Source organism: Panthera uncia, chromosome D2 (assembly GCF_023721935.1).
Source record: "Panthera uncia isolate 11264 chromosome D2, Puncia_PCG_1.0, whole genome shotgun sequence".
Lineage (NCBI taxonomy): Eukaryota > Metazoa > Chordata > Mammalia > Carnivora > Felidae > Panthera > Panthera uncia.
Genome location: NC_064818.1, coordinates 29,831,134 through 29,856,781, shown reverse-complemented (window position 1 = coordinate 29,856,781; position 25,648 = coordinate 29,831,134). Strand labels below are relative to the sequence as shown.

The window sequence follows — 25,648 nt, the reverse complement described above, 5'->3', positions numbered from 1 at the left end:
AGCTGGTTACTCACCTGGTAGTCATCAGGGGCTTAGTAATATGCCTCAAATTCGCTTAAAATGCACACCTTTAAGATGAAAGGCAGGGCATGTCTGATGAAGCCTGTGACTTCAGAACGCCTTTTGAGACCAGGAATTACTCTGGGACGCGGGGGGGGGGGGGGGTGCGGAGGCGGTGAGAGGAAAAGGTGAGAAAGGTGAGTTCCCTGTGTGCACGATGAAGGAGAGGTCTCTAGTCCATTCCTAGCTGGTGCAAGCTGAGAACTTGGACTTTTGCCGTCCTCGGTCAGACAGAGCCCTAAAGCACACGGGGCGGAGGCGGAAAGAACACTGCCAAAGCCAGGGATCGCGGCTAGCCACGTGGCCCAACATAGGAGCCAGGGGGGCTGTCCGCGAAGGCGGGGCCGGCGGGGCGGGGCGCGGGGCCGGGCGGGCCGGGCGGAGTGCGCCTGCGCGCGGGATGGGTCGGCCGCTTAAAGCCGTTCCCCGCCCCACTCTCAAGTCCAGTCTCCCCGGTGCGCACGCGTGAAGCTTTCTCCTTGTCAGTCGGCGCCGCGTGCAGGCTGGTGGCTCTGTGGCGGCGGCTGCGGCTCGTCATCCGCACCATGAGCGGCTTCAGCAGCGAGGAGCGCGCAGCGCCTTTCACCCCCGAGTACCGAGTCTTCCTCAGTGAGTGTCGGCGGACCGCGACCCCTCCCCGCCCGCCAACCCATTCATTCCCGGGCCTCGCCTCGCCTCCTGCCCGGGCGCCGTCGGCCCGCGCTCCGCCCCTTGTCCCGGGCGCGGGCCGGGTTCCTTGGGCTTCCCGGGCCCTGGGCCGGCCAGGCCCTCCCATTTCACACGTCCCGTTTGAAACGGGTAAACGGGGTGGGGGGAGGGTGACCGCGGGGACGGTCTTTCTCTTTCACACGCGCGGTGGGACCCGACCCCGGGCCCGGCTAGTTTTGCAGGTGCCCTCGGGCAGCGTCTGATGGGAAGGGAAACCACTGAGTCACTCTAGAAAAGGTGTCAGGAGGTAAACTAATCTGCGTAAGAGGATTGCTTGATTTGTAGGAACGGGGGCAGGGTGGAGGGATGACTCCCTAAGGACCTTAATTCCTGAACTGTAGCTCAGCCTGTGGGCACCAGGCAGGGTGAGAGCCAACCCCTCGTTCTGCAGAGGGGGAAACTGAGGCCCGGAGCAGGAGCCGTCAGTGGAAGACCGAACCCATCTCCAGGAGGGCCCGGTCGCGCATCTGCCCCTCCCTCCCGCGGAGGTTTCCCCTGTAGCGCGGATGCTGGGAATGAGCCTTCTTGAAACAGAAAGCTGTTTCCCTCAAGTCAAACAGGTGACGTCAGTCTGGAAAACACGAGGGAGAAAGTGCCAGGTTTTTACCCCTGGGCAGGGAATCGACATCTGAGGGGTACCTACCCCAGGTCCACACCTGGAGCTGCACTTAGAGCTCTGCACGCTGCGGGCTGATGGAGCCCCGCTTTCCCTCGCCCACCGCCTTTTGTCTTGCAGGTGGAGGAAAGAAAGCTACCTCGGGTTTTATCTTGATCTCTACCCACCCCCCTGCCCAAGCCACTAGGAATAGATAACTGGAGAGAGCCAAGGCGTTCGAAAATGTGTCAGTAGAGGCGTTTCTGTTTTAACTGTAAAGAGCCGTTCTACTCGGAAGGAAATGGGCAGGTGCAGCAAATCTTTGCGGTGATGTGTGAAGGGCAGGCAGGAAATTGCCGGGTGGAGGGGACCAATGGGAACACGGAGAGAATGCACTAAGAGCCTAGCGAAAAGTAACCTGCTGCGGGAGGAAAAGGAAAGTGAACTCAGGTTTACACATGTAGCTAAAGATTACCATGTAAAATCCAGGAAGGATGGGACTCCCCATTTTATGTAATTTTGGACTTAAATAAGGGCAGTGTAGGATCTTTTGACTAATAATTCACTGAACTATTTTTTCTGTAGTTAGGATCTCTCTGTAGGAGGGATTTAGAGCGGTGACTCTCAAGTTTGAAGGTGGAAAGATGATTGGCTAATTGACTTCAAGCTGTATTTATTTGCACAGTTTTTACTTAGGTTAGGTAATGGTAGCAAGAATTTGATGGCCGTTGTGGAAGACCATAGCCATTCCTTGACTTTGACACTGGCTAATGTAATTTTTTATCAGATGGAACTCTCTGGGACTTAAAAAATACCAATGATTAGAACTGATTATGTAATTACATAATTTTAAGGTTTTTTTTTTTTTTTAAATGTTTTTTAACATGTATTTATTTTTTGAGAGACAGAGTCAGAGCACACGAGCAGGGGAGGTGCAGAGAGAGGGAGACACAGAATCGGACGTAGGCTCCAGGCTCTGAGCTGAGCACAGAGCCCGTCGCGTGGCTCGAACTCACGAACTGTGAGATCATGACCTGGGCCGAAGTTGGACGCTTAACGGACTGAGCCACCCAGGTGCCCCAAGGTTTTTTACTCATAGATTTCTTAGCACCCTTCCTTAATAGGAGAAGATTTTTTACCTCTATAGTGTTATATTTGTCAGTCTCTTTAAAACGGATAGTGGATTGGACTGTGAAGTCACAGGTGACTCTGAAGGGATCGTAATGGGACTCATGAAATGGAGATATATACTGTCCTTTTTCATTTTCTGCAAAATGAATTACAGAAAGTCAGTAGTTCTTTTGTTAATTGCATTTCCAGATGCATTAAGTACACATTTTAAAAAATACTTAAATTTTTGGTCACTGCTCAGTTTTTCGTATTCCACCTCGGTTTTCAAATGTGAAGGGGTATAGGTTCACCCTTAGGTTTCCTAAAGAATAGTAAGGAAGTTGTTTTGTTTTTTTTTTTTAATGTTTATTTATTTTTTTGAGAGAGAGAGCGTGAACAGGGGAGAGGCAGAGAGAGAGGGAGACACAGAATCCAAAGCAAGCTCCAGGCTCTGAGCTGTCAGCACAGAGCCCGATGTGGGGCCCAAACTCACAAACTGTGAGATCATGACCTGAGCCGAAGTTGAATCTTAACTAACTGAGCCACCCAGGTACCCCTGTAAGAAAGTTTTGAAATTGCTTTTTGGATATGGTAGTTAAGTCTCTAGAATATAGAAATTACCTGTGAAAGGGTTATTGGAACTTGATTATCCTTAAGAAATATAATCTGTCTCTGTCTTCCTGCAACATTGCCTAAAACAACATGGTTTTATAACTCAACAAATTGGTCCCTTCCCTTCCCCCCAAGCCCAACTGTTTCATTAGCTATGTAAGCTGTTAAGTGATGTAAGATCAGTCCAAAACAATTTGATAGCCTTTTGTATGCCAGGCACTGCTAACGTCTGGAGATACAAAAGTATGTAAGACAGCCCCTGCCCTTGTTATAGAGGTTAGTATCTGTTAGACTCCTAAGGAGAGCAGAGGATTAAAAGTTAACCCAATCTTGGAGGGATCCGGAAGGTAAAGTATACAACCTGCTTTTCTCATGTGGGAATAAAAAATGTCTACTTCACTATTCTGGTGAATGGTGTTGATAATGGGAAAGGCCATGCAAGTTTGGGGACGGGGTGTGTATGGGAAATTGCAGTATCTTTTTCTCAATCCTATGGTAAGCCTAAAATGACTCTAAAAAATTTAAGTGTTTTTTAAAATGTGTACTTAATGCATCTGGAAATGCAATTAGCAAAAGAACTAATGACTTTTTGTAATTCATTTTGCAGAAAATGAAAAAGGACAGTATGTATCTCCATTTCATGATGTTCCAATTTATGCGGATAAGGTAAGATGTCCTGACCATTTAAACATAGTCTCTTTACTCAGATCAGTTAATTCCACATATGGATTTTCTTATACGTCTTCATAAGTGCTTAAAATGCCTCATTGTGCTGCAGATTCAAGGTACATTGACTAAGAAGTCAGTCTTAAATCCAGATTATTTGGCTAAAGAAGGAATTATAATTTGGGGAAGGAGTAGAGGAACAGATAACAAATGTTTCAAAGCTGTCCTTGGGACTAAATCTTAGTACCTCATAAGTGGTTTTATTTTATTTTATTTTATATTTTATTTTATGTTTTAATTTTAATTTAATTTTATTCATTTATTTTTAATTTTTATTTTTTCTCATAAGTGGTTTTAAAATTAACCAGGTAGGGGCGCTTAGGTGGCTCAGTTGGTTAAGTGACGTTGGCTTATGTCATGATTTCATGTTTTATGAGTTCAGCTCCATATCAGGCTCTTTGCTGTCAGTGCAGAGCCTGCTTTGGATCCTCTGTCTCCTCTCTCTCTCTGTCTCTCTCTCTCTCTCTCTCTCTCTCTCTCTCTACCCCTCCACTGCTCTCTCTCGCTTTCTCAAAAAATAAATGAACATTTAAAAATAAAATAAAATACACCAGGTAGCCAGCACAAAATTTGGGTTGTGGGATATTTATTAAACAGCAAAAATAAACTATTTTATTTACAAAAATTAAACTATATTATTCAGTGATATAATTTCCTATAGGAAAATTCAGTACTTTCAGTGGACTGTTAGAGTTAAGATGCAAATGGTGTTGGGGCGCCTGGGTGAGTGACTGACTTTGGCTCAGGTCACGATGTCACACCTCGTGAGTTCGAGCCCCACATCGGGCTCTGTGCTGACAGCTCTGAGCCTGGAGCCTGCTTCGGATTCTGTGTCTCCCTCTCTCTCTGCCCCTGACCCACTCGCATTCTGTCTTTGTCTCTCTCAAAAATAAATAAACATTAAAAAACTATATAATAAAAAAAAAAGTACAGTGTTAATAAAGGTTAAGTCTACAGACTTCTAAAAAGAGGTGTCTGTTAGTATGCACACCAGTGAGCTGAAGAAATCTAGCACAAATTGATAGGCTGACCACAAGTTGGTAAGAATCTTACTTTGCTAGGAAAAAATGTCTACAACGATATATTCCAAAGTGTTTGTGGTCCTTTGGAAGTAAGAATTGCTAGTGACCCTTTCTGATTTTTATTTTCATTTTTGTCTTTTTATATTTTCTAATCTTTTTACAATGAGCTTGGATTATTTTTACAAATTGAAATAGTTATTGTTATTTTTTTTATTCAGTGCTTGTTTTAGCCTCCTTCCCAGTAGGAGAAGTTTGTACTTCTGACACAAGGAACTGACACAAGGACGGATGCCTGCTGCTTTTTTAACCCTTTAAAAATTCTTTTTGTCCAACCGGGAAGCATGATTCACGATGAACACAAATTTTTTTGAGTTCTAAACACTGCACATAGATTGTTGATTTTCCTTGGCTAAATGCCAATACATAATACATGCGAACATCGCATTCCAGTGCAAGTCTAGAATACCATTATAGATGAAATCTTCTCCTTGTATATGCTGAGTCCTACTGTTTCTCTGTACTTGACTATCAGAGAGACATAGGCAAATTCACCGAACTTGTACCAGGAAATTTGCTCCAGTTCCAGACTGACAACTTAAGCGTCGGCAGAAAATCCCAACTCAAGGTGTTGCTTCCTAGGAGCTTCCTTGTGCTGGGCTCCAACAGGAGATAGTAGAGCAAATAGCCTAAGGTCAATTATGTGCCACGCTGACAGGAGGGACCTCTAATTGGCATGTGTTCTTCTGTGGGATTCTCAAAGTTGTATTTATTCAGAAACTCTAATTTGTTATGTCTGATTTCCTGGGAGTTGGCATGAGCTGCAGGATCCTTCCTTCCTCTTGAATTGGCATCATTTGGTTGACTTGATTATCAATTTGGTGTGTAATTAGTATGCGTATCAAAGTACTTTCCAGTAATATCTCACACCATTTTGAGTAGTTAAGAGGTATAAAATGATGACTGAAAGTTTATTGATAGTCACTTGACATGTAGATGTGCTAAGGAAGAAAAATATTTTCTTGACTTAGAGCTATTTTGTGTGTGTGTGTGTGTGTGTGTGTGTGTGTGTGTTTATAAGTGTCTTAGTCCATTTGGGCTGCTGTAACAAAATACCATAGACTGGTAGCTTATCAACAGCATGCATTTTTTACTCACAGTTCAGGGAGCCTGGAGGTCTGAGATCAGGGTGCCAGCATGGTTGGGTGAGGGCCCTCTTTTGGTCATGGACTTCTAGCTATGTACTTTTGTGGCAGAAAGGGCTAAGGATCTCTCTGGAGCCTCTTTTGTAAGGCACTAATGCCATTCATGAGGGTTCCACCCCTGTGTCTTAAACAGTTCCCAGAGGTCCCACCCAGTGTACAATCACTATTGAGGGTTAGGATTTCAACAAATGAATTTTGGGGGGACACAAACATGCAGACCATAGCTATAAGTAACTGATACAATATTCTATATTATATAAACTATGATTTTCTAGCCAAGGATCAGAATATTCATAATAGTTGCGGTGCCCAGTTTTATTACTGCTTCAAGTTACCCCAAAATAGGAAACTGAGACTACATTTTGGTGCTATGTAAAACATCTTCACTCAGATTATTCTGCAACTCCTTGGAGTCTTGTGTGGGACTGATTTGGGCTATAATCTGGGATCACTCAAATGAAAACTGTGCCTTTGCACCGCCCTGAGCTGGCTCAGAAACACAATCTCTTACAACAACTCTGGATTTCACTAGTGGTCCAGACGTCAGTGAACTTCAGCATTTCAGATTCCTGTCTGAGAAGCAGGAAAGAGTTCTTTTGTTTTGTTCTGTTTTTAAGGAAGTTTAGTATATACAAAATACCAAAAGGGTGTGGTACACAGAAATTATTTTGGATTATAGCCTAAATAAAAGATCTGATTAACTCCATTGGTTACAGAAGAGTGTGCTTTTTTTTTTAGTTCCAATGTTATTAAGTTTATGTAAATACATTTTTAGTGTGTGGTTGTGGACTTTATCTCTAATATGGTCAGTCATTCAAAGGGAGATAATGAGGGAATGTATCCTTCACACAACTCTTACCACTCTACTGAGGAAAAATGCCCAAAGGCTTATATTCGGCTCTATGTCAGGACCTCTCAATGTGGACAGCCACCAGGTAATCAAGCCAGCCAGTTCTGGGAATCCATGTGACTCAAGCACCCTGCCTGGATTATTTCCAAATCCATTCGGTGGAAGAAGGCAAAGGCAAGGACTCACTGGATTTTGTCCTTTGCTCTGGGTCTATTTTGGGGTCAAATATAAAAATACCTGTGGCTCAGGGTGTCTTCTGACATAAAACTTTTTAGATGAGAGAAATTTTTAAAATCCAGAACATAGCATAAACGGTGTGAAATAGTGGGTGGATTAACTTCTATCTAAATCTTAAAGTGCTTGGGGCGCCTGGGTGGCTCAGTCGGTTAAGCAGCCAGCTTCAGCTCAGGTCATGATCTCACGGTCTGTGAGTTCGAGCCGCGCGTTGGGCTCTGTGCTGACTGCTCAGAGCCCAGAGCCTGTTTCAGATTCTGTGTCTCCCTCTCTCTCTCTGACCCTCCCCCATTCATGCTCTGTCTCTCTCTGTCTCAAAAGTAAATAAACGTTAAAAAAATTAAAAAAAAAAATCTTAAAGTGCTCAAATATCATGACTTGATATTTAGATTTAGAAGTTTGGCATTGTTTTTGTTCTGTATCTTAAACGTTGATGTTAAATATTTGTTCTAACAATATAGGCTTCTATTTGTTTTCCAGGTGACTGTTGGGAGAATATGTAAATATGGAACTATTTTTTTTTCTCCTCTTCTAAAACTTCAGCTTATAATCAAATAGGTTGATGCCTCAGAAATTTAACAATATTTTCTGCAGTCGTGTATCATTTTTTTCCAAGATTTTATTTTTATTTTTATTTTTTTAATTTTTTTTTTAACATTTATTTATTTTTGAGACAGAGACAGAGCATGAACGGGGGAGGGTCAGAGAGAGGGAGACACAGAATCCGAAACAGGCTCCAGGCTCCAAGCTGTCAGCACAGAGCCTGACGCGGGGCTCGAACTCATGGACCGTGAGATTGTGACCTGAGCCGAAGTCGGCCATTCAACCGACTGAGCCACCCAGGCGCCCCTCCAAGATTTTATTTTTAAGCAATTCCTACACCCAACGTGAGACTCAAACTCAGAACCCCAAGATCAAGAGTCCCATGCTCCACCAACTGAGCCAGCCAAGCGCCCCCTGCACTCATGTTATTCTTTTTGAAGATACTATTTCGCTGTACCTGAGCCCTTTAGAAGAGATCTACTCAAGCAGATGCCTGTTTGATTACTTCCTTCCTTCCGGGGTTCGCTTTGTTTCAAATTTTCGATTTCTTTTTATAAACAGTTCCTTAAATGGAAGTTTTTAAAATGTCACTGAATTAATTAAACACTGTTTTCTTCCCTAGCTTTGTACGTATATAGAATGGGTTTTCTGGATTTTTGTTTTGTTTATCTTTGGTTTCATGTTTTCTAAACCAAAGTTAGAACCGGGAACAGATGGGAACTGATGACCGTTAAGCTTAATCAGCATGTCATAACTAAAAATAAACTCCTACTTTTTCCCTCTCCGGTGAGCATTCAGGTGACTAAATTTTGATAACAGATATTCTAACCATAATCTCTGTGGTCTGTCAACTTCGTTGAAAAGGTAAAGTTGGGATGATTAAATATGCATATAACATACCACAATGCCTGGCTTTATAGGAAAGTCTCAGTAAACAGTAACCAACCAAATAGGATGATGATGTTGAGCACAATGACTGATTGTTTCTTTAGCCCTTCAGAGCTCTATTTTATAGGGTAAAAAAAAAAAAATCACTGAATTAAGAGTAAGGAATCTTGACTTTAGTCTTGGTTTTACCACTAACTGGCTTAATGCTATTGAGCAAATTTCTTCCTCTCTGAGCCATGTTCATCTTGGTGGGTGTTTTAGATTGCATTCTATGTTGACGTCCCATGATTCTGTGTATAGAGCTTATTGATGAACCCTCATTACAGATCATTATTTTAAAAAAGGCCCAAAATTATTGTTGATATTTATTGAATGATTCCTGTAACCTTAGGCACTATGCTAAAGCCCTTCTGTGGATTGTATCATTTGGCCATCACGTCATTCTCTAAGCTAGGTTCTTTCATTAGCCCCATTGTCCAGGATCAGCCACTAGAGCTTATAAGCAGTAGTGTCATGCTTGAAACCCGGCATTTTGGCTCAGAACTTGCGGTTTTAACCACTGTGTTCCACTTCCTTGAGTGATTATGGATATGTAGGAGAGGTGGATTTTACTTTGTAATTTTTATATGTTCCAAATTTTCTACAGTAGATATCTCTTTAATAATGCAGACAAAAAGGCTTGCTTAATTTTTTTTTTTTTTTTGCTCAGTGTTCAAAGGAAATGAGTAAGAGCTTTTTTTTTCTTTGGAAAGGCTCAGAAGTCTTCTAGTCCAGGCATTCTTGGTGGCCCCGAGGCCCTCAAATGGCCACGGATGGGTTTCTGAGGTTCTGTGAACTCTGTGATACTGCGATTTGGTGTAAATGTGCATTTTTCCTGGGAAAGGTTCTATGTTCAAAATTCTTCGTCATCATGGGGGTGCCTGGGTGGCTCAGTTGGTTAAGCATCTGACTTCAACTCAGGTCATGATCTCACAGCTTGTGAGTTTAAGCTCCACATCAGGCTCTGTCCTGACACCTCAGAGCCTACAGCCTGCTTGGGATTCTGTGTCTCCCTCTCTCTCTGCCCCTCCCCTGCTCATGCTCGCGCGCGCTCTCTCTCTCTCTCTCTCTCTCTCTCTCTCGTTCTTTCAAAAATAAACATTAAAAATTTTTTTTAAAAAAAGAGTAGAACTTAAGTATTGCCACACACACAAAGTAAATATGTGAGGTGATGAAGAGGTTAATTTCCTTGATGAGGGGGATCATTTCACAATGCACACATATACCAAACCCTCACATTGTACATCCTGAATACATGATTATTTGTCAATCATACCTCAATAAAGCTGAAGAAATTAAGTTTTTTAAAAAGAAAGAGTAAATGGGTTCCTGAATTATTTCATTGACAAGTGATAAAAGTGAGATCATGACCTGAGCCACAGTCGGACACTTAACTGACTGAGCCACCCAGGCACCCCTAAGATCTACTCTTTAAGCAAATTTCATTGAATCATTTTTAGTGTTTTTGAGGAACCGCCATGCTGTTTTCCATAATGGCTGCACTAATTTACGTTCCCACCAACAGTGCACAAGGAGGAATCCATTTGCATTTAATAGTTTAGAGTATATCCTGTAATAAAAAACTGACACTGAAGCCCAAACCTAAAACTAAGGATTAAGAGCCACTGTCACTTGGTGAGCACTTAATAAGGTATAATAACCTCAGACAGGATTAAATCTAGTACATCTTTTCAAAAGTACCTGTTTGCAGGTGGAACATTTCCTTATTAATTATGTGAGCTTTTCTGATAGGGATTTTATACTACAAAACTGTTCTAGAAGTTAAAAAAAAAAAAAAGCTGCCCTTGTTTTTTATTAGCTTCTTGCTTGTTGAGTAATCTCGAGATGAATTTAGAAGAAAGTCCTCTCTACCACCACCGTTTTTCTGCAAATTTTACTGCAAAACAGAAAATAAAAGGAAGGACGATGGAATCAGAGAGTGATTTTTGTATTTCTTCCCAAGTCTGGCATTTACTTGGTTCCTGAAGTTATCTGGAGGGATACATGGTGGCTCAACTTGAAAATGTTGATTTAAAAGCCACTTATGTAAGTTTGCAATATAGCATGTCATGTTCACTAGGCTTTGGATCCAGTGTTGGAAACTGATCATAAGTCTTAAGGTGTTCATAGGTCTCCCAATAAAGACGCATTTAACTTTACTACTAAGATTCAGTGATGGGACATAATTAAATGCTCCCTATATACACATACTTAACTACACTAGTTATAATAGCCTACCAAATAGCCATGGCCTGTTCATTAGTAAACAACTTTTAGACTACTAATTTGATCCATAAGAAAACTAACCGGTTTGGAAATGAAACCCCTGATCACCATACTACTGAAATATTCCTGTTTAATCAGTGAAAGTAAAAGACTAATCAAGATATAGGTTGCATGTCTCCTACCCCTAAAATATTTTTATTTACACTTTTTGATTTAATGGAATGATATAATTAGTTTAGGCTTAAGTTTCCAATCTCCTTAGAATTTGAACACCTTTAACACTGGCATTCTTATGAAATGATTATAAAACTGGGAAGAGTGATTGTTAGGTCTCTGCCTTTCGGAAGTCAGAGCTAAAGCTATAGTTTGCCATTCTTCTGCCTCCTACAGGCTTATCCAAATCATCCCACTAGGGATACTAACCCCTTCCTTCCTCTGAAACTATAAATAGGGAGCTGAGAGCTTGATGCCAGAGTGGGGATTTAGAATCAAAGCAGACTAGAAGTGGAGAACAGATTCTCCTCTCAATCCAGGATTGAGCTAAGTAATAGTTGAAACGAGTTAGGATTAGAGAAAGAAGGCATGAATTTGTAACTGGGTAGTACTAAATACCCTAAAGTCTTGTCTCAGTATTTTAAATGCATAAATGTTGGAAATACGAGAATGTATAATTTTTTCCAATTGTTAATTGTAAAATCCACGTAACATAAGACTGACTGTTCTAACCATCGTTAAGTGTACACTTCAGGGGTATTGATACATTCACATTGTTGTGCAACCCTTGCCACCCTTCATCTCCAGAACTCGCTTCATCTTTTTTTTTTTTTTTTAATTTTTTTTTTTTAACGTTTATTTACTTTTGAGACAGAGAGAGACAGAGCATGAATGGGGGAGGGTCAGAGAGAGAGAGGGAGACACAGAATCTGAAACAGGCTCCAGGCTCCGAGCTGTCAGCACAGAGCCCGACGCGGGGCCTGAACTCACGAACCGCGAGATCATGACCTGAGCCGAAGTCGGACGCTTAACCGACTGAGCCACCCAGGCGCCCCAGAACTCGCTTCATCTTTCAAAACTGAAACTTCATGTCCATTAAACATGAACTCCCCGTTCCCCCCTCCCAACCCCCTTGCGGCTACCCTTCTACTTTCTGTTTCTGTATGAATTTGACTTCTTTAGATACCTCATGTAAGTGGAATCACACGGTATTTGTCCTTTTGTGACTGGCTTATTTCACTTATGGCCTCAAGTTGTGTCCACACATGTTACAGCATGTGTCAGAATTTCCTTCCTTTTTTGGGGGGTTGCTTCTATGGTTTAGATATTGTGAATAATGCTGCTATGAACATGGGTGTACAAATACCTCTTCAAGACCTTGCTTTCAGTTCTTTGGGTATATACCCAGAAGTGGAATTGCTGGGTCATATGGTAACTCTATTTTTGGTGGAACCACGGTTTTCCACAGTGGCTATACCATTTTACGTTCCTACCAGCAGTGCACAGGAGTTCCAATTAGAATGCATAATTGAACAGTAAAAGTGCTTCCAGCAGTGGAATTGGTTGGATTTCTTATATTGCCCTGAAAATGTTAAGGATCACTGTTCACCTGAACAACTCCCTGAATTGTAGCAGCCTCTAGGAGAAACGAGCTACTCCTCAGTAGTAGTTCCTGTTAAAGAATGAACCCCCTCCTTTTTATATCAACATACTTAATACCTTCTGTTGTGATCATTGATGGGGTACGTAATGACTAAAAGCTCCTATAAGTTCATTGCTTTAAAAAAAGGCACAGTACTCACTAGGGCATCTACATACACTTAAAAGTGTGCTAAGCATTCATTTTACAGGTAAGTTCCCTCCCCCAGGTTTATGAACCCCACTCTCCCCACCCACACACACACCCCACACCCCACCCCAGCCCCACTGTAGCCTGAGGGCTCCATGCGGAGGCCTGGATTTGGAAATCTAACTTCGAGGGAGTTCAAAGAGCTTTTATGGGGCACCTGAGTGGCTCAGTTGGTTAAGTGTCCGACTTCAGCTCAGGTCATGATCTCGAGGTCTGTGAGTTTGAGCCCTGCGTCGGGCTCTGTGCTGCCAGCTCAGAGCCTGGAGCCTCCTGCGGGTTCTGTGTCTCCCTCTCTCTCTGCCCCTGCCCAGCTTATGTTCTGTCTCTCTCTCAAAAATAAATATTAAAAAATAAAAGAGCTTTTATTCTGTTCACTGCTAGTCTTCAGTGCCTAGGAAAGTAACACCCAACAGTGGCACCCAGTAATTAATTATTGAGAGAACATGAATGATTTGGCTCTGAGGCTTTTTGCAGGATCCTCCCTGCTGTTTTTTTGGCCTAGCTAATTCCTAAAAAGCACCAAACTGGGGCACCTGGGTGGCTCAGTCAGTTGAGCTTCCAACTTCAGCTCAGGTCATGATCTCACAATTCATGGGTTCAAGGCCCATGTCGAGCTCTGTACTGACAGCTCAGAGCTTGGAACCTGCTTCAAATTCTGTGTCTCCCTCTCTCTCTGCCCCTTCCCTGTTCACACTCTGTCTCTCTCTGTCTCAAAAATAAACATTAAACAACAACAACAACAAAAAATTAAAGAATAAAAAAATAAAAAGCACCAAACCTTCAGGCTTTTGGAATTCTTCTGTGCAGTGGAGTTGTCTTAACTATTTTCAGAAAGATGTTTTCTTTCCTTTAATGTTCTTTCTTTACTTGCTTTCCATTATAGTTACGTAGGTTTGTAATATTAGGTAGTGGTTTTTGAGGATCTATATGCATTTATCACTTACTCCATTAAAATGTTCAATATAGTTACCAGATTTCAAATTTGTACATTTTGGCCCTATTTGCTACCTTTTTTCTTGAGGTAATTTATTCATTTGGTAATGCTTTTTTTTTTTAATTTACTGATCTCTTTGTTTTCACCTCTCAGTTACTCTTTCATGTGGTAACAGCTCCATCTTGTGAACATTTAGGGTATTGCTGCTGAAAACTTAAAGTCCAGACTTGCTTGTAGACACATAGATCTTTCATTTTAATACCTGAGGTATGGTACGAGATAGATGCAGTTCTTGAAAAGAAATCACATTTCTTTGATTAAATCTTGAAATTGAATCAAAGATTGGGTCTTCCCATGAACAATGTGTTACTTTTTCTAAACCACACAATTATCACTTAACATGGATAGAGCACTTAACTCAGTCCTGGATTTTAAGATCTCTGTTTTTTGTGGATTTTATGTTATATCAAGTAGGTGTTAAGAGGCTTGAAGCAGAAATGCATGAAATCTTCTTGTCTCCCTCAGTTTGACCAAGAACTTAAATAAAGGGCAGAAGTTTGAGACTGTAAGCTCTAGCTTTTCTGCTCGGTTAAAAGTAACAGCACAGTAATCATTGGCTCAAAACCTTTGACTTATGCTTTTGTAGCTTATCAGTCTCTGTTTTTTGTTTTTTGTTTTGTTTTTTGATGCAAAGTAGCAGAAAAATAATTCTAAAACGTGTAACTAAGTGACTTACACTGAAAAAAAATGTTTTTTTTTGAGAGAGAGAGAGAGAGAGAGAGTGAGCATGGGTTGGGGAGAGGGGCAGAGGGAGAGAGAGAATCTTAAACAGGCTCCATACTCAGTGCAGAGCCCGACATGGGGCTCAAACCCATGACCCTGGGATTATGACCTGAATCAAAATCAAGAGTTGGACGGTCAACTGACTGAACCACCCAGGTACCCCATAAGTGACTTTCATTTCAAATCCACTTTAAAAAATACACATTTTATAAAAGAATAATTGCAAATTTGGCCTCATGTATACCTTTTGCAAGGCTATAAACTGAAAAACTGACCATTTAAAGTTTTATTTATTGGGGTGCCTGGGTGGCTCAGTAGGTTGAGCGTCCGACTTCGGCTCAGGTCATGATCTCACAGTTTGTGGGTTCGAGCCCGGCATCAGGTTCTGTGCTGACAGCTCAGAGCCTGGAGCCTGTTTCAGATTCTGTGTCTCCCTCTCTATCTTCCCCTCCTCTGTCAAACTAACGTATGACAATGTAAGTAAACTGACTTAGGGCTTGTCTTCCAAACTGCCACTGAGAGAGGAGTTCTGAAAACATCTTGAGCAATTGCAGTGTGAGTGGAGGAAGTGAATGGGCTTTGGAGATGATCTCTTTGAAGATGGTCTTCCTCGGAGATAGAAGTTCTGTTATGTTTAAAAATTATTTCCTTTCTTTATAGTAACATTCTCCCCACCCCCCCCCCGACATTTTATTATGAAAAATTTATTATGTTTACTTAAACACACAAAAATTTGAAAGAATTACAGATTGGACAAGAATACACCCACCACCTTAATTCTACAGTTACTTTGCATATTTGGTCTGATTTTTTTTTTAAGTTTATGTATTTATTTTGAGAGAAAGCGCCTTCAATATCACGAACCATGAGATCATGACCTGAGCCAAAATCGTCCAAAATCAAGAGTCCGAAATCAAGAGTCGGATGTTTAACTGACTAGGCCCCTGAGGTGCCCCGGGTCTGATTTTTTGGCTGACTTGTGTTGAAAGCCTATTGACTTCAAAGATCCAATACAATGAACAGTTTAACTTTGGCCGAACCAGTGAAACACTCACTGGGGTGAGAGAACAAATTAGCTCCTGTGACCATTTCACCTTCTATGTGTTTTTCAGGACGTGTTCCACATGGTAGTTGAAGTACCGCGCTGGTCGAATGCAAAAATGGAGGTATGTTTCTCCTTACACTGATGATCAGACTTAGGATATTAATTTTGATCTAAGCACACTGATTTGCATTTGCTTGAGGGTTCAACCGCTGAAGCCTAAGGTTTTCTTCTTGCTGGTCCCAATCTCTTCTCCGGTTAGGTTGCATCGCCCACTGCCTGCCAGTCTTCCCCCTGGGCTCTGAAGCGGCAGACTGTCCTCCCCACACCTTTGCTTCTGGCTTCTGAAAGCCTAGAATTACCTGTTTCTCCTGTGTTCTTCCCTTTAAGTCCATCAACAACTCCTCCATGGAGTCACCGGGCTTTCTTTAGTTACCCCAGCCACCTGTGATTGTATTGGAATTTCTGTTGCGTTAATTTCTTTCTGATGACTCCTAATAGATTCGGCTTTTTGTTGCGGATATTTGTTACATTTCTTATATCACCTAATTAAGCTTTTTGACAGTAGCCATATTTTGCATGTAATATACACTCAAATATTTGAATAATTTAAAATGTTTTAAGGAAAGCCTAAGTTGGATAATATTTATTTTGCCCTTTTAATACAAATCTTAAAACATGTCTCAAATGTTAGGATTTTTATTCCAGGTAATTTTAGTTTTTGCTTTCTTGAATAAGTGAATTTTGGGTTTTGTTTGTTTGTTTTTTTTTTTTTTTAGTGTTTTTTTACCCTTCTTGATAGTTCCTGTGTACCTCAAATAAGTTTTCCAATTTAAGGCTGATTATGGAAAAACTTTTATATCAAATCATAAAAATGTTAGAGGCAAAATACTTCATTAAAGTGGAATTACAGGATATGCATTCCATAATTCATTTCCTCAAATCGTTATTTGAATAGTATTTTATATCCAAATATACAATAATTCGAAATTTTTTATTTCAGATAGCTACAAAGGACCCTTTAAACCCAATTAAACAAGATGTGAAAAAAGGAAAACTCCGTTACGTTGCAAATCTGTTCCCTTATAAAGGATATATCTGGAATTACGGTGCTATCCCTCAGGTATGTATCTGTGCAGTGGCTAAAAATGTACTTTTTAGCTTACAAAAAATTAACCTATAGCTGTTAGTGGAAAAGATTTAAACACCTGCAGAAAGTTTATGCCATAGTAGATTTTACCAACATAAGAGTAATTATTATTTTTAATTTTTAAAAAATTTTTAAATGTTTTTATTTATTTTTGAGACAGAGAGAGACAGAGCATGAGCAGGGGAGGGGCAGAGAGAAAGGGAGACACAGAATCCGAAGCAGGCCCCAGGCTCAGAGCTGTCAGCACAGAGCCCAACGTGGGGCTCGAACTCACGGAGTGTGAGATCATGACCTGAGCTGAAGTCGGACGCCCAACCGACTGAGCCACCCAGGCGCCCCAAGAGTAATTATTTTAATACTTCCTTGAATAAACTCATTTTCTTTCTTTTTTTTTTTTTTTAATTTTTTTTTTCAACGTTTTTTAATTTATTTTTGGGACAGAGAGAGACAGAGCATGAACGGGGGAGGGGCAGAGAGAGAGGGAGACACAGAATCGGAAACAGGCTCCAGGCTCCGAGCCATCAGCCCAGAGCCTGACGCGGGGCTCGAACTCACGGACCGCGAGATCGTGACCTGGCTGAAGTCGGACGCTTAACCGACTGCGCCACCCAGGCGCCCCGAATAAACTCATTTTCAAAATAAACTGAAGATAAATGTTTTATGATATTTAAATTCACATTTGAAAGTTCTTTTCTGAAATATCTATCTTTCTATATGGACTGGTTGTAAACCATATGCTTTGTTTCTTTACGGAATGAGTGGCAAAGAGGGACCGTGTAGGCTAGTGGTTGAAAGCATGGATTTTTGGCACCACATCCCATGTCCACCACTTGCTGGCTCACCTAACTTGCCTCTCTTTCCTCCTCCCTGAGGCCAGTCTCTCTGAGATTATGAGCACTTAATAATCTGAGATTATGAGCACTTAATTATGAGCACAGGTAAGCTTTCATGTTGAGAGTCCTGATTTCTTCTTCTTAATGCCAGTCTTTTTGTGGTAAAGTAATAATGGGGTTCTGTTTTCCTAAACAGACAACACCTTTGAGGAGGGAGGATGTCTGTATTATATACCAATTTATCCCAGCACAATGCCAGTGTGTATAGTAGGCTCTTATTTAATATTTAAATGAAGAATCACTAGAATCATGTCTATTATGAGTAAGTGATGGATATTTAATTCCAGTTTGGCTAGGCTAATGCCTGTGGTACTTAGGATTTTTACATGAAATACTCAGTTTACTTTTTCCTGTTGATAAATGGTTTGTTTTTATTAACCATTAAGTCTATTAAGTCGAGTCTACTGTGAAACAATCTGTAAGTTACCAAAACATAGATCAAACTCAGCTGGTAATCACAAAGTCATTTGTCTGCCTTAATTATAGCACTTCACCTTGTATTCCAGTTCGTTTAGTAGTTAGCCTCAAAATATTGTCCATCTGGGAAAACACTGCTGAAATACTTATTCTTCTGGAGGTTGGATTTGGCTTTGTTGGATCTGGTCTTTGTTTACCCCCCTTCACTTTTATCTTTTTGCCTTTATTCCAGCTGAATAGCCAAGAAATATGTTCTAGATTGAGGGAGAAAATAACTAGAACAATAAGTACGTTGTAAACATCCAAGCAAGCACAAGCCATCTGTAAGATCTCTGCAGAGATTCAGGAAATAAAGCTAGCGATTGAAAGCTCCAGAAGATCCTGATTAAGCTTTTCAGTCTTGGCTCCTGGTCGGTGATGACACTTACCATCAGAACATCTCATTTCCCTTTTAGCATTACTGTCTACCTACCTCTGTTTTGGAAATTTATTTTAAAGAAAATCTAGTTCATAGAAGATAGTGAGCACAAAAAGTTCATCAAAGCACTTTTCTTTTAATGTATTTTTCAAGTAAATATTTGGGTCTGTATTTGTGTTGCATGTTGTCTCAACTATTAGGTGGTTGGGTTTTGTTTGTTTCAAATAGGATTATTGTTGAGGCACCTGGCTGGCTCAGTTAGTAGAGCATGCGACTGTTGATCTTGGGGTTGTAAGTTCAAGCCCCACATTAAGTGTAGAGATCACTAAAAATAAAATAAATAAATAAACTTTTAAAAAAAGTATCATCTGTTTTAAAGCTTAAATTTAGGGGTGCCTGGGTGGCTCAGTCGGTTAAGTGTCCGACTCTTGAGGTTTGTGAGTTCGAGCCCTGCATCGGGCTCTGCACTGACAATCTGGAGCCTGACTTGGGATTCTCCCCCTCTCTTTGTCCCTTCCCCACTTGCTCTCTATATCTCTCTCAAAATAAATTTAAAAAACACTTAAACTTAAAAAAACAGAAAACAAAAATAAGAAATCTTAAATTCAGTTTAGCGTATTTAGCATAAATATTTAGTTGAGTGTATATAGCATATTGAGCATAATAGGGTCCTAGCATTTAATTAAAATTACTGTGTGTAGTGAAGATTCTTAGATGTAAATCAAAAATTTCTTAAAAATGAGAAAAAAAAATAGCTGAAGATTCATATTTTTGTAGAAAGACTCATGGACTGTTATCTTTTAATGCAAACATGATCCACTTTGTCAGTAGCTTGTATAGAAATGATATACTGTCAGACTTAATTTTTTTTTAATTTTTAATTAATTAATTAATTTAATTTTTAGACTTGGGAAGACCCAGGACACAATGACAAACACACTGGCTGTTGTGGTGACAATGACCCAATCGATGTGTGTGAAATTGGAAGCAAGGTAAGGGAATCTGAAATGTTTTTCTGTAGTGTCAAGATGATAGTAATGAAGTATACACAGTTCATACTTTAAAAAATATCGTGAATAAAATATATGCATATTAGTGAAATAATGATGTCTCTTTGATAAGTTAAAACTTCTAGTTCTGCTAAGCATTTGTATACTATAATGTGTGCATTTAAACTTAGTCTTGGGGCGCCTGGGTGGCTCAGTCGGTTAAGCGTCCGACTTCAGCTCAGGTCACGATCTCGCGGTCCGCAAGTTCGAGCCCCGCGTCGGGCTCTGGGCTGATGGCTCAGAGCCTGGAGCCTGCTTCCGATTCTGTGTCTCCCTCTCCCTCTGCCCCTCCCCCGTTCATGCTGTATCTCTCTCTGTCTCAAAAATAAATAAACGTTAAAAAAATTTAAAATAAAAAAAAATAAGCTTAGTCTAAAAAAATGTATGTATACACGCATGCAGAAGAAGCAGTTGTGTTCTGCATTTGCTTTGGCAGGCAGATGACTAGTCAACAGGTAGAGTACCAGGAGGCAGATTTCATCTCGATACAAGGCAAACCTTGCCGACTTACTCGGAACGGTCAGTGAACCAACCCATGTCAGCTAACCTCAGGAGCTGGAGATCTATGGTCAGAATTTCTTTATCAAGTAGGGCAGCTCTAACATCACGACTGTAGTTATCATTTCCTTACGATACTGCTCAGGCTGAGGGAAATAGTTAACAACCGAAAAGAAAGTTGGCATTCCGTTTTTAACTCATTAAGTTAAATCATATTGTTTGACTTGCCTAATTCAGTTGTTTCAATAAAATAAAAAGTAAAGAAAGCACATTTAGATATGTGTTTGAAACATATTATGGAGGATTTATTTTTTGGCCCAATCAATGACAACTCAAAAAATATGAATTATCCTCAACTACGTTACTGATTTTCTTAGGGCCTCCAAGGGTACTTATTTTCAGTTTTGATAAGACAGGGATCTGCTTGTTTAGCTTTTTAAAAATTGCCTAAAGAAACCATTTTATGGTAAGTTTGCAGAAACTTGGCATCTTCCTTATTTCCTGTTATCTACCAAGTAAAACTTCTCTTCCAAAGTTTCATTCTGTAGTATTGTCCTAACTGTGGTTATTGACTCTTAGGTATGTGCAAGAGGTGAAATAATTAGTGTGAAAGTTCTGGGCATACTGGCTATGATCGATGAAGGGGAAACCGACTGGAAAGTCATTGCCATTAACGTGGATGATCCTGATGCAGCCAATTACAATGGTAAGGAAATCTGAAGATCTAAAGTCTTTACATCTAAATCTTACTCCCCACCAAATTTAACCTATAGAGACAGAATTACCTTCAGTAAGCACTAAGGAATAAGCCCACGCCTTCAAACTGTTAAAGAATGGAGAAGCAAAACATTTGACAAAGCACTGTTATTCTGCACAGTGAACTTCTTAGTAATTAACTTAGTAATTGAGTAAATTTTCTCCTTCATTCCAGGAAAGGAAAAATCTGGTAGTTTGTGTTTACTCTTTTCTCTTTTCCTTCCATACATACTAGCATTCTCTTGCTTTATTTATTAAAAAATTTTTTTGAGTGAGATATGATCTGCATGCTATAAAATTCATCATTTTAAAGTGTACAATTCTACGATTTTTAATATATTCACTCTGTTGTGCAACTGTCTCCATTGTCTAATTCCAGAACGTGTTCCCTACTCTAACAGTAAGTTCTGTATCCATTAGCAGCCACTCCCTGTTCCCATTTCCCCCAGTCCCTGGCAATCACTAATGTATTGTTTGTCTTAATGGACTGGCCTGTTCTGAACATTTCACACAAATGGGATTGTATGTTAATGTGTCTGTCTAGCTTCTTTGACGTAGCATAATGTTTTCAGGGCTCATCTGCAGTGTAACATATATCAGTACTTCATTACCCACCCCCCCTTTTTTTTTTGGTGGTAAAATTCACTTAACACAAAATTACCATTTTAACAATTTTAAAGTGTACAGTTTGGTGGCATTTAATACATTCACAAAGTCACACGACATCACCACAGTCTAGTTCCAGGACATTTCATCACTCCAGATGAAAACTCTATGTCTAAGCAGTCACTCCCTATCCCCTGCTCTTCCCAGGCCCTGGCAATCCCTAATCTGCTGTCACCATAGATTTCCCGATTCTGGATATTTCTTGTACGTGGAATCCTAAAACATGTATGTGGCCTTTTGCCCTGCAGTAGAGGCTCTTGGAGTACTGAAAACTTTCTCTGGGCGGTTGGCCCCATGCTGCAAATAGCATGCAGCTTTCCCTCCAAGTCAGCCTAAGATAGTGTCTGTCTGTCATCTGTTATAATCTGAAGAGTTTATTGGCATTGCTAGTGCCATTCTTCACTCTGCTATTCAGAGTGTGCTATTCTTGTGTGCTATTCAGGTGTGCTATTCTTGACTAGCCACACCTCTGGGAGAGATACGCACAGAGCCATGGAAGAGGACTACTTACCACTAAAGCAGTCAGTTCAGACACACTGATCCTCTTGGTCGTTGTGGAGCCCCGATAGCCAGATCGCCCTGCTAGTTTGTGGGAACCCGCGAAAGTAAGCCTGGGGTTCCATGCTTGCTACAACACCAGGACTGCCGGGCTGGTTAGGAAAGCCAAACCCAAGAGGGAACAGCACAGAATTGGTGCTGTCTTTGGTAGGCTCTTGATGTGGCATCAGGAGGCAGTTCTGGTAGCTCTGGAGACCACTCCTGGGTCTCTGTATGCAGCTTTGCAAGGTGAGGAACAAAAGTTGACTGGATTCTTTTTTGCCGACCTTTTCTTTTCTGGATCTGGTGTTCAGGATTCTCCAGTCCGGATCCAGCATACCTTTCAATGTCTGGTTCGCAGTCAGAGAGTTAATCAGCTCTGACAGTTTTCCTCACTGTGGTATAATAAAAACATATTTGGTCTTTTGTTTCCAGTTCCTGGCAGAAAACTCTCTGTCTAATAGAAGTTACTATTGTATTGGTTGTTTTCTTAGTACTTAACATCACAGCCATTCTAAGACACTAAATGATTTCCTTTTAATGTCTGTGTGTTCCCTCTTCAGCAAGGTGGTTCACTCTAACGTTATCTTGAACTTTTTTGATAATCCATCCTATCGCTCTCTCAAAGTACGTACTTGATACTTGTATTGCATGAACAATTACATATTCATCTTGCAATCTGCTTGTCCTCTTCTCAGATATTAACGATGTCAAGCGGCTGAAACCTGGGTACCTGGAAGCTACTGTGGACTGGTTTAGAAGGTACAAGGTTCCTGATGGAAAACCGGAGAACCAGTTTGCTTTCAATGCAGAGTTTAAAGATAAGGTAGTGTGTCATATAGAAGTGTAGCTTTCGGCCCGTTTGTATCGAGACCAACTTAACTATATCGTTACCATTTAAAGACTGTATGACCATAAAACAAATGTTTAAAGATATAGGTAAGACAGCCTTGATATCGATTCATTTAAATGTCCTCTTCCATTTCTGACACAAGGAAACGAATTTAGAAAAGACAAAGTTCTCAGGCTTTGGCAAAATGTTGATAATAAGGAAAAGACACTTATCTGTCTTTGTAATGCGTATCTTCAAATTACAGGATTTTGCAACTGATATTATTAAAAGCACTCATGACCACTGGAGAGCATTAGTGACGAAGAAGATCGATGGAAAGGGGATCAGTTGGTAAGCAGGAACTCTTCTCTGTGTGTTTACCACAGAAGGCAGACCAGCTTGCTCCAAAGGTTTTAACGACCATAAACACACTGTATTATTACATTCCTTCGAAAAGGGATGGCTGGTTTGTGAGTCAGTGCTAAAGTAAGTGGGAAGGTAGATATATAAGCAACTGAAAAGTACTCATGAGATACTCTCTGAACAAGTACAAACTAAAACTATAAAAGGGACCGTGGGATCAGAGCTTTGTGAGGGTAACTAGAAGGGCTTACAAGCAGAGTGCTCAGAATGTAGTGAGTGAAATAAGGTTGAGTGCAAGAGTTTTGCTCTGATCTAAATATGTAAGATGCGTTGCAGCTAAACCAGGATCTACCATGCACACAGAATTTACTACTGCTAATAATAGCTAATACTTACTGAGCAGTTAATATTTGCCAAACATGTAGCAGAGATGCAGGGAAATTAAACTTAACCAAAGTCATCCCTCAATAAGTGTTTCATGGTTAGGACTCACATCCAAGTCTGTCTGGCCCCCAACCCATGTCCAGGATCAGATGCTTCCTCTTGGGTTTTTAGAGATTTACAAGAGAATGCCCACTATCACCACTTAACTAATGTCGTTCTTGAAATAGTAGTCAATGAAGTATATAAGAGAAATGATGTATTTTGATGCAGCAATGTTGGAAATGGAGGATCAAATTGTCATAGATGATATGATCTTGCACCTAGAAAACCCCAGGAAATAATTCAAAAAGGTGCCCTATTACAAAATGAGTGTGTATGTATATTGATAGCATTCTATACAAGTGATTACAGAAACTATAATGGAGGAAAAGGTCTCATATGGAATAGTATTTAAAACAACAAACAAACACCAGGACACCTGGTGTCCTAGTTGGTTAAGCCTCCAACTTTGACCTAGCTCACGATCTCACCGTTTGTGAGTTCAAGCCCCACATCAGGCCCTGTGCTGATAGCTCAGAGCCTGGAGCCTGCTTCAGATTCTGTCTCAGTCTCTCTCCACCCCTCCTCTGCTTGCTCTCTCTCTCTCTCTCTCTCAAATATAAATAAACATTTAAAAAAAAGAAAAGAAACAGATTTGTATCTAAAATATACATGATACTCAGGGGCACCTGGGTGGCTCGATTGGTTAAGTGTCTGACTCTTGATTTCAGCTCTGTTCATGATCTCACGGTTTGTGAGATTGAGCCCTGTGGTGGGCACTGGGATTCTCTCTCTGTCTCTCTGCCCCTCCCCTGCTTGTACACATGCGTTCTCTCTCAAAATAAATAAACTTAGAAAAACAAAACACCAAGGTATAAACAAGACAGTGCAAGACCCAGAAGAAGAGCAGTTTAAGACTATTGAGAAATATAAAATATGATAAAAAGAAAAGTAAACTATGTTCCTAAATAACATTCAATTTCATTAGGAAAAATTTGCATGTGAAAATAGCCAGGAAAATTCTGAAAAAAAAAAAAAAAATGAGGGTAGCGTTGGGGGTGGGGGGAGGAGTGTTAATTATTTTCATAATGTTGAGTGATATTGTTTTACCCAAAGTTTGATATTGAAGAAGAAAGTCAAATTACTCAGTCCTGTTAGAGTTTGGTAGACCAATGCCATATGGGAATTTAGTTTATAGTAAAGTATTACGGATGAATGGTGTTGGACCAACTGGCTGTTGAGGAAGAAAACAGGCTAGATCCCGACCTTCCTCCTTATTCTCCATATGGCAGATGCACACTGGCAACCACCACCATGTTCTGGCTGTTTCGATTTGTGTTTAAAAGGTGCTGTGACCAGGTAGGTGCTTCATGAGCTCCCCCGGGAAGCAGCTCAGCATGTTTTCCTTGTTTAATTAATGCACCCTTATTTAATTGAGTGCAGCCTGTCGGCCCTCGTCTTACATTAGTATTTAATTCCAGAAACATAAATTTTGATGCAAAAAAATTATAGAATAAGTATAGGTTATTAATTAGCTTATAGTAGAGAAGCCCTTTCTAAATAGAACACAGACTCAAAATCCATAAAAGAAAGGTTTACTTGTGATATTTTTATGTATCAGGAGACCATTTTTCCCAGTTTTTTTGTAAAAAAACACAAGGGGCAAAATAATTTGTAAATAGCTTATTCGAGTTGATAAGAAAAAGACAACTCAATAGATGGAGAGAAAAGATAGAAAAAGGAAGTTTACATATAAGAAGGTATACAGACTCACTCATGATTTATAAAATGCAGTTCAGCAAGATAATGCCCTCTTAGATTTGCAAAAATTAAAAAAAATTAGATGATAGCCAGGGTTACCAAGAGCATACATACATGGTTGTTGAGCGTATAAATGGGTATAGGCTTGGTGAAGGGGAATTTGACAATATCTAGTCCAGAAGTTAAAATTGCATGTATTTCTTTATACCACTACTGCTAGGAATGTATCTGTAGTTCACCAAGATACATGTATAAGGATGTTCATTATAGTGCCCTTTATAATAGCAAAAAGGAAAAATGTAATGGTTAAGTACATCTATATGAGAGGACAGTATATGGCATGTTAAAAGAATATCTTTATATGTTGATATGGAATGATCTCCAAAACATATTAAGGGAGAAAAGCAAAGTTCCTAGTAGTGTACTTAATATGATCCCATTTATGCAAGATAAACACATACTCCACAC

The 25,648-nt window shown here is 40.3% G+C and overlaps 1 protein-coding gene across 1 annotated transcript in view; it reads left to right on the top strand.

Moving 5' to 3' along the window:
• Window positions 1-490: 490 nt before the first annotated feature.
• PPA1 (inorganic pyrophosphatase 1) overlaps window positions 491-25,648 on the top strand; it is a 30,342-nt gene continuing 5,184 nt past the window's right edge. The window contains exons 1-8 of the mRNA XM_049645188.1: window positions 491-669; window positions 3,693-3,751; window positions 15,488-15,541; window positions 16,421-16,540; window positions 19,201-19,287; window positions 20,422-20,548; window positions 22,500-22,627; window positions 22,899-22,984. Coding sequence (XP_049501145.1) covers window positions 606-669; window positions 3,693-3,751; window positions 15,488-15,541; window positions 16,421-16,540; window positions 19,201-19,287; window positions 20,422-20,548; window positions 22,500-22,627; window positions 22,899-22,984 — 725 coding nt within the window. The 5' untranslated portion in view covers window positions 491-605. The remainder of the gene's footprint in view (window positions 670-3,692; window positions 3,752-15,487; window positions 15,542-16,420; window positions 16,541-19,200; window positions 19,288-20,421; window positions 20,549-22,499; window positions 22,628-22,898; window positions 22,985-25,648) is intronic.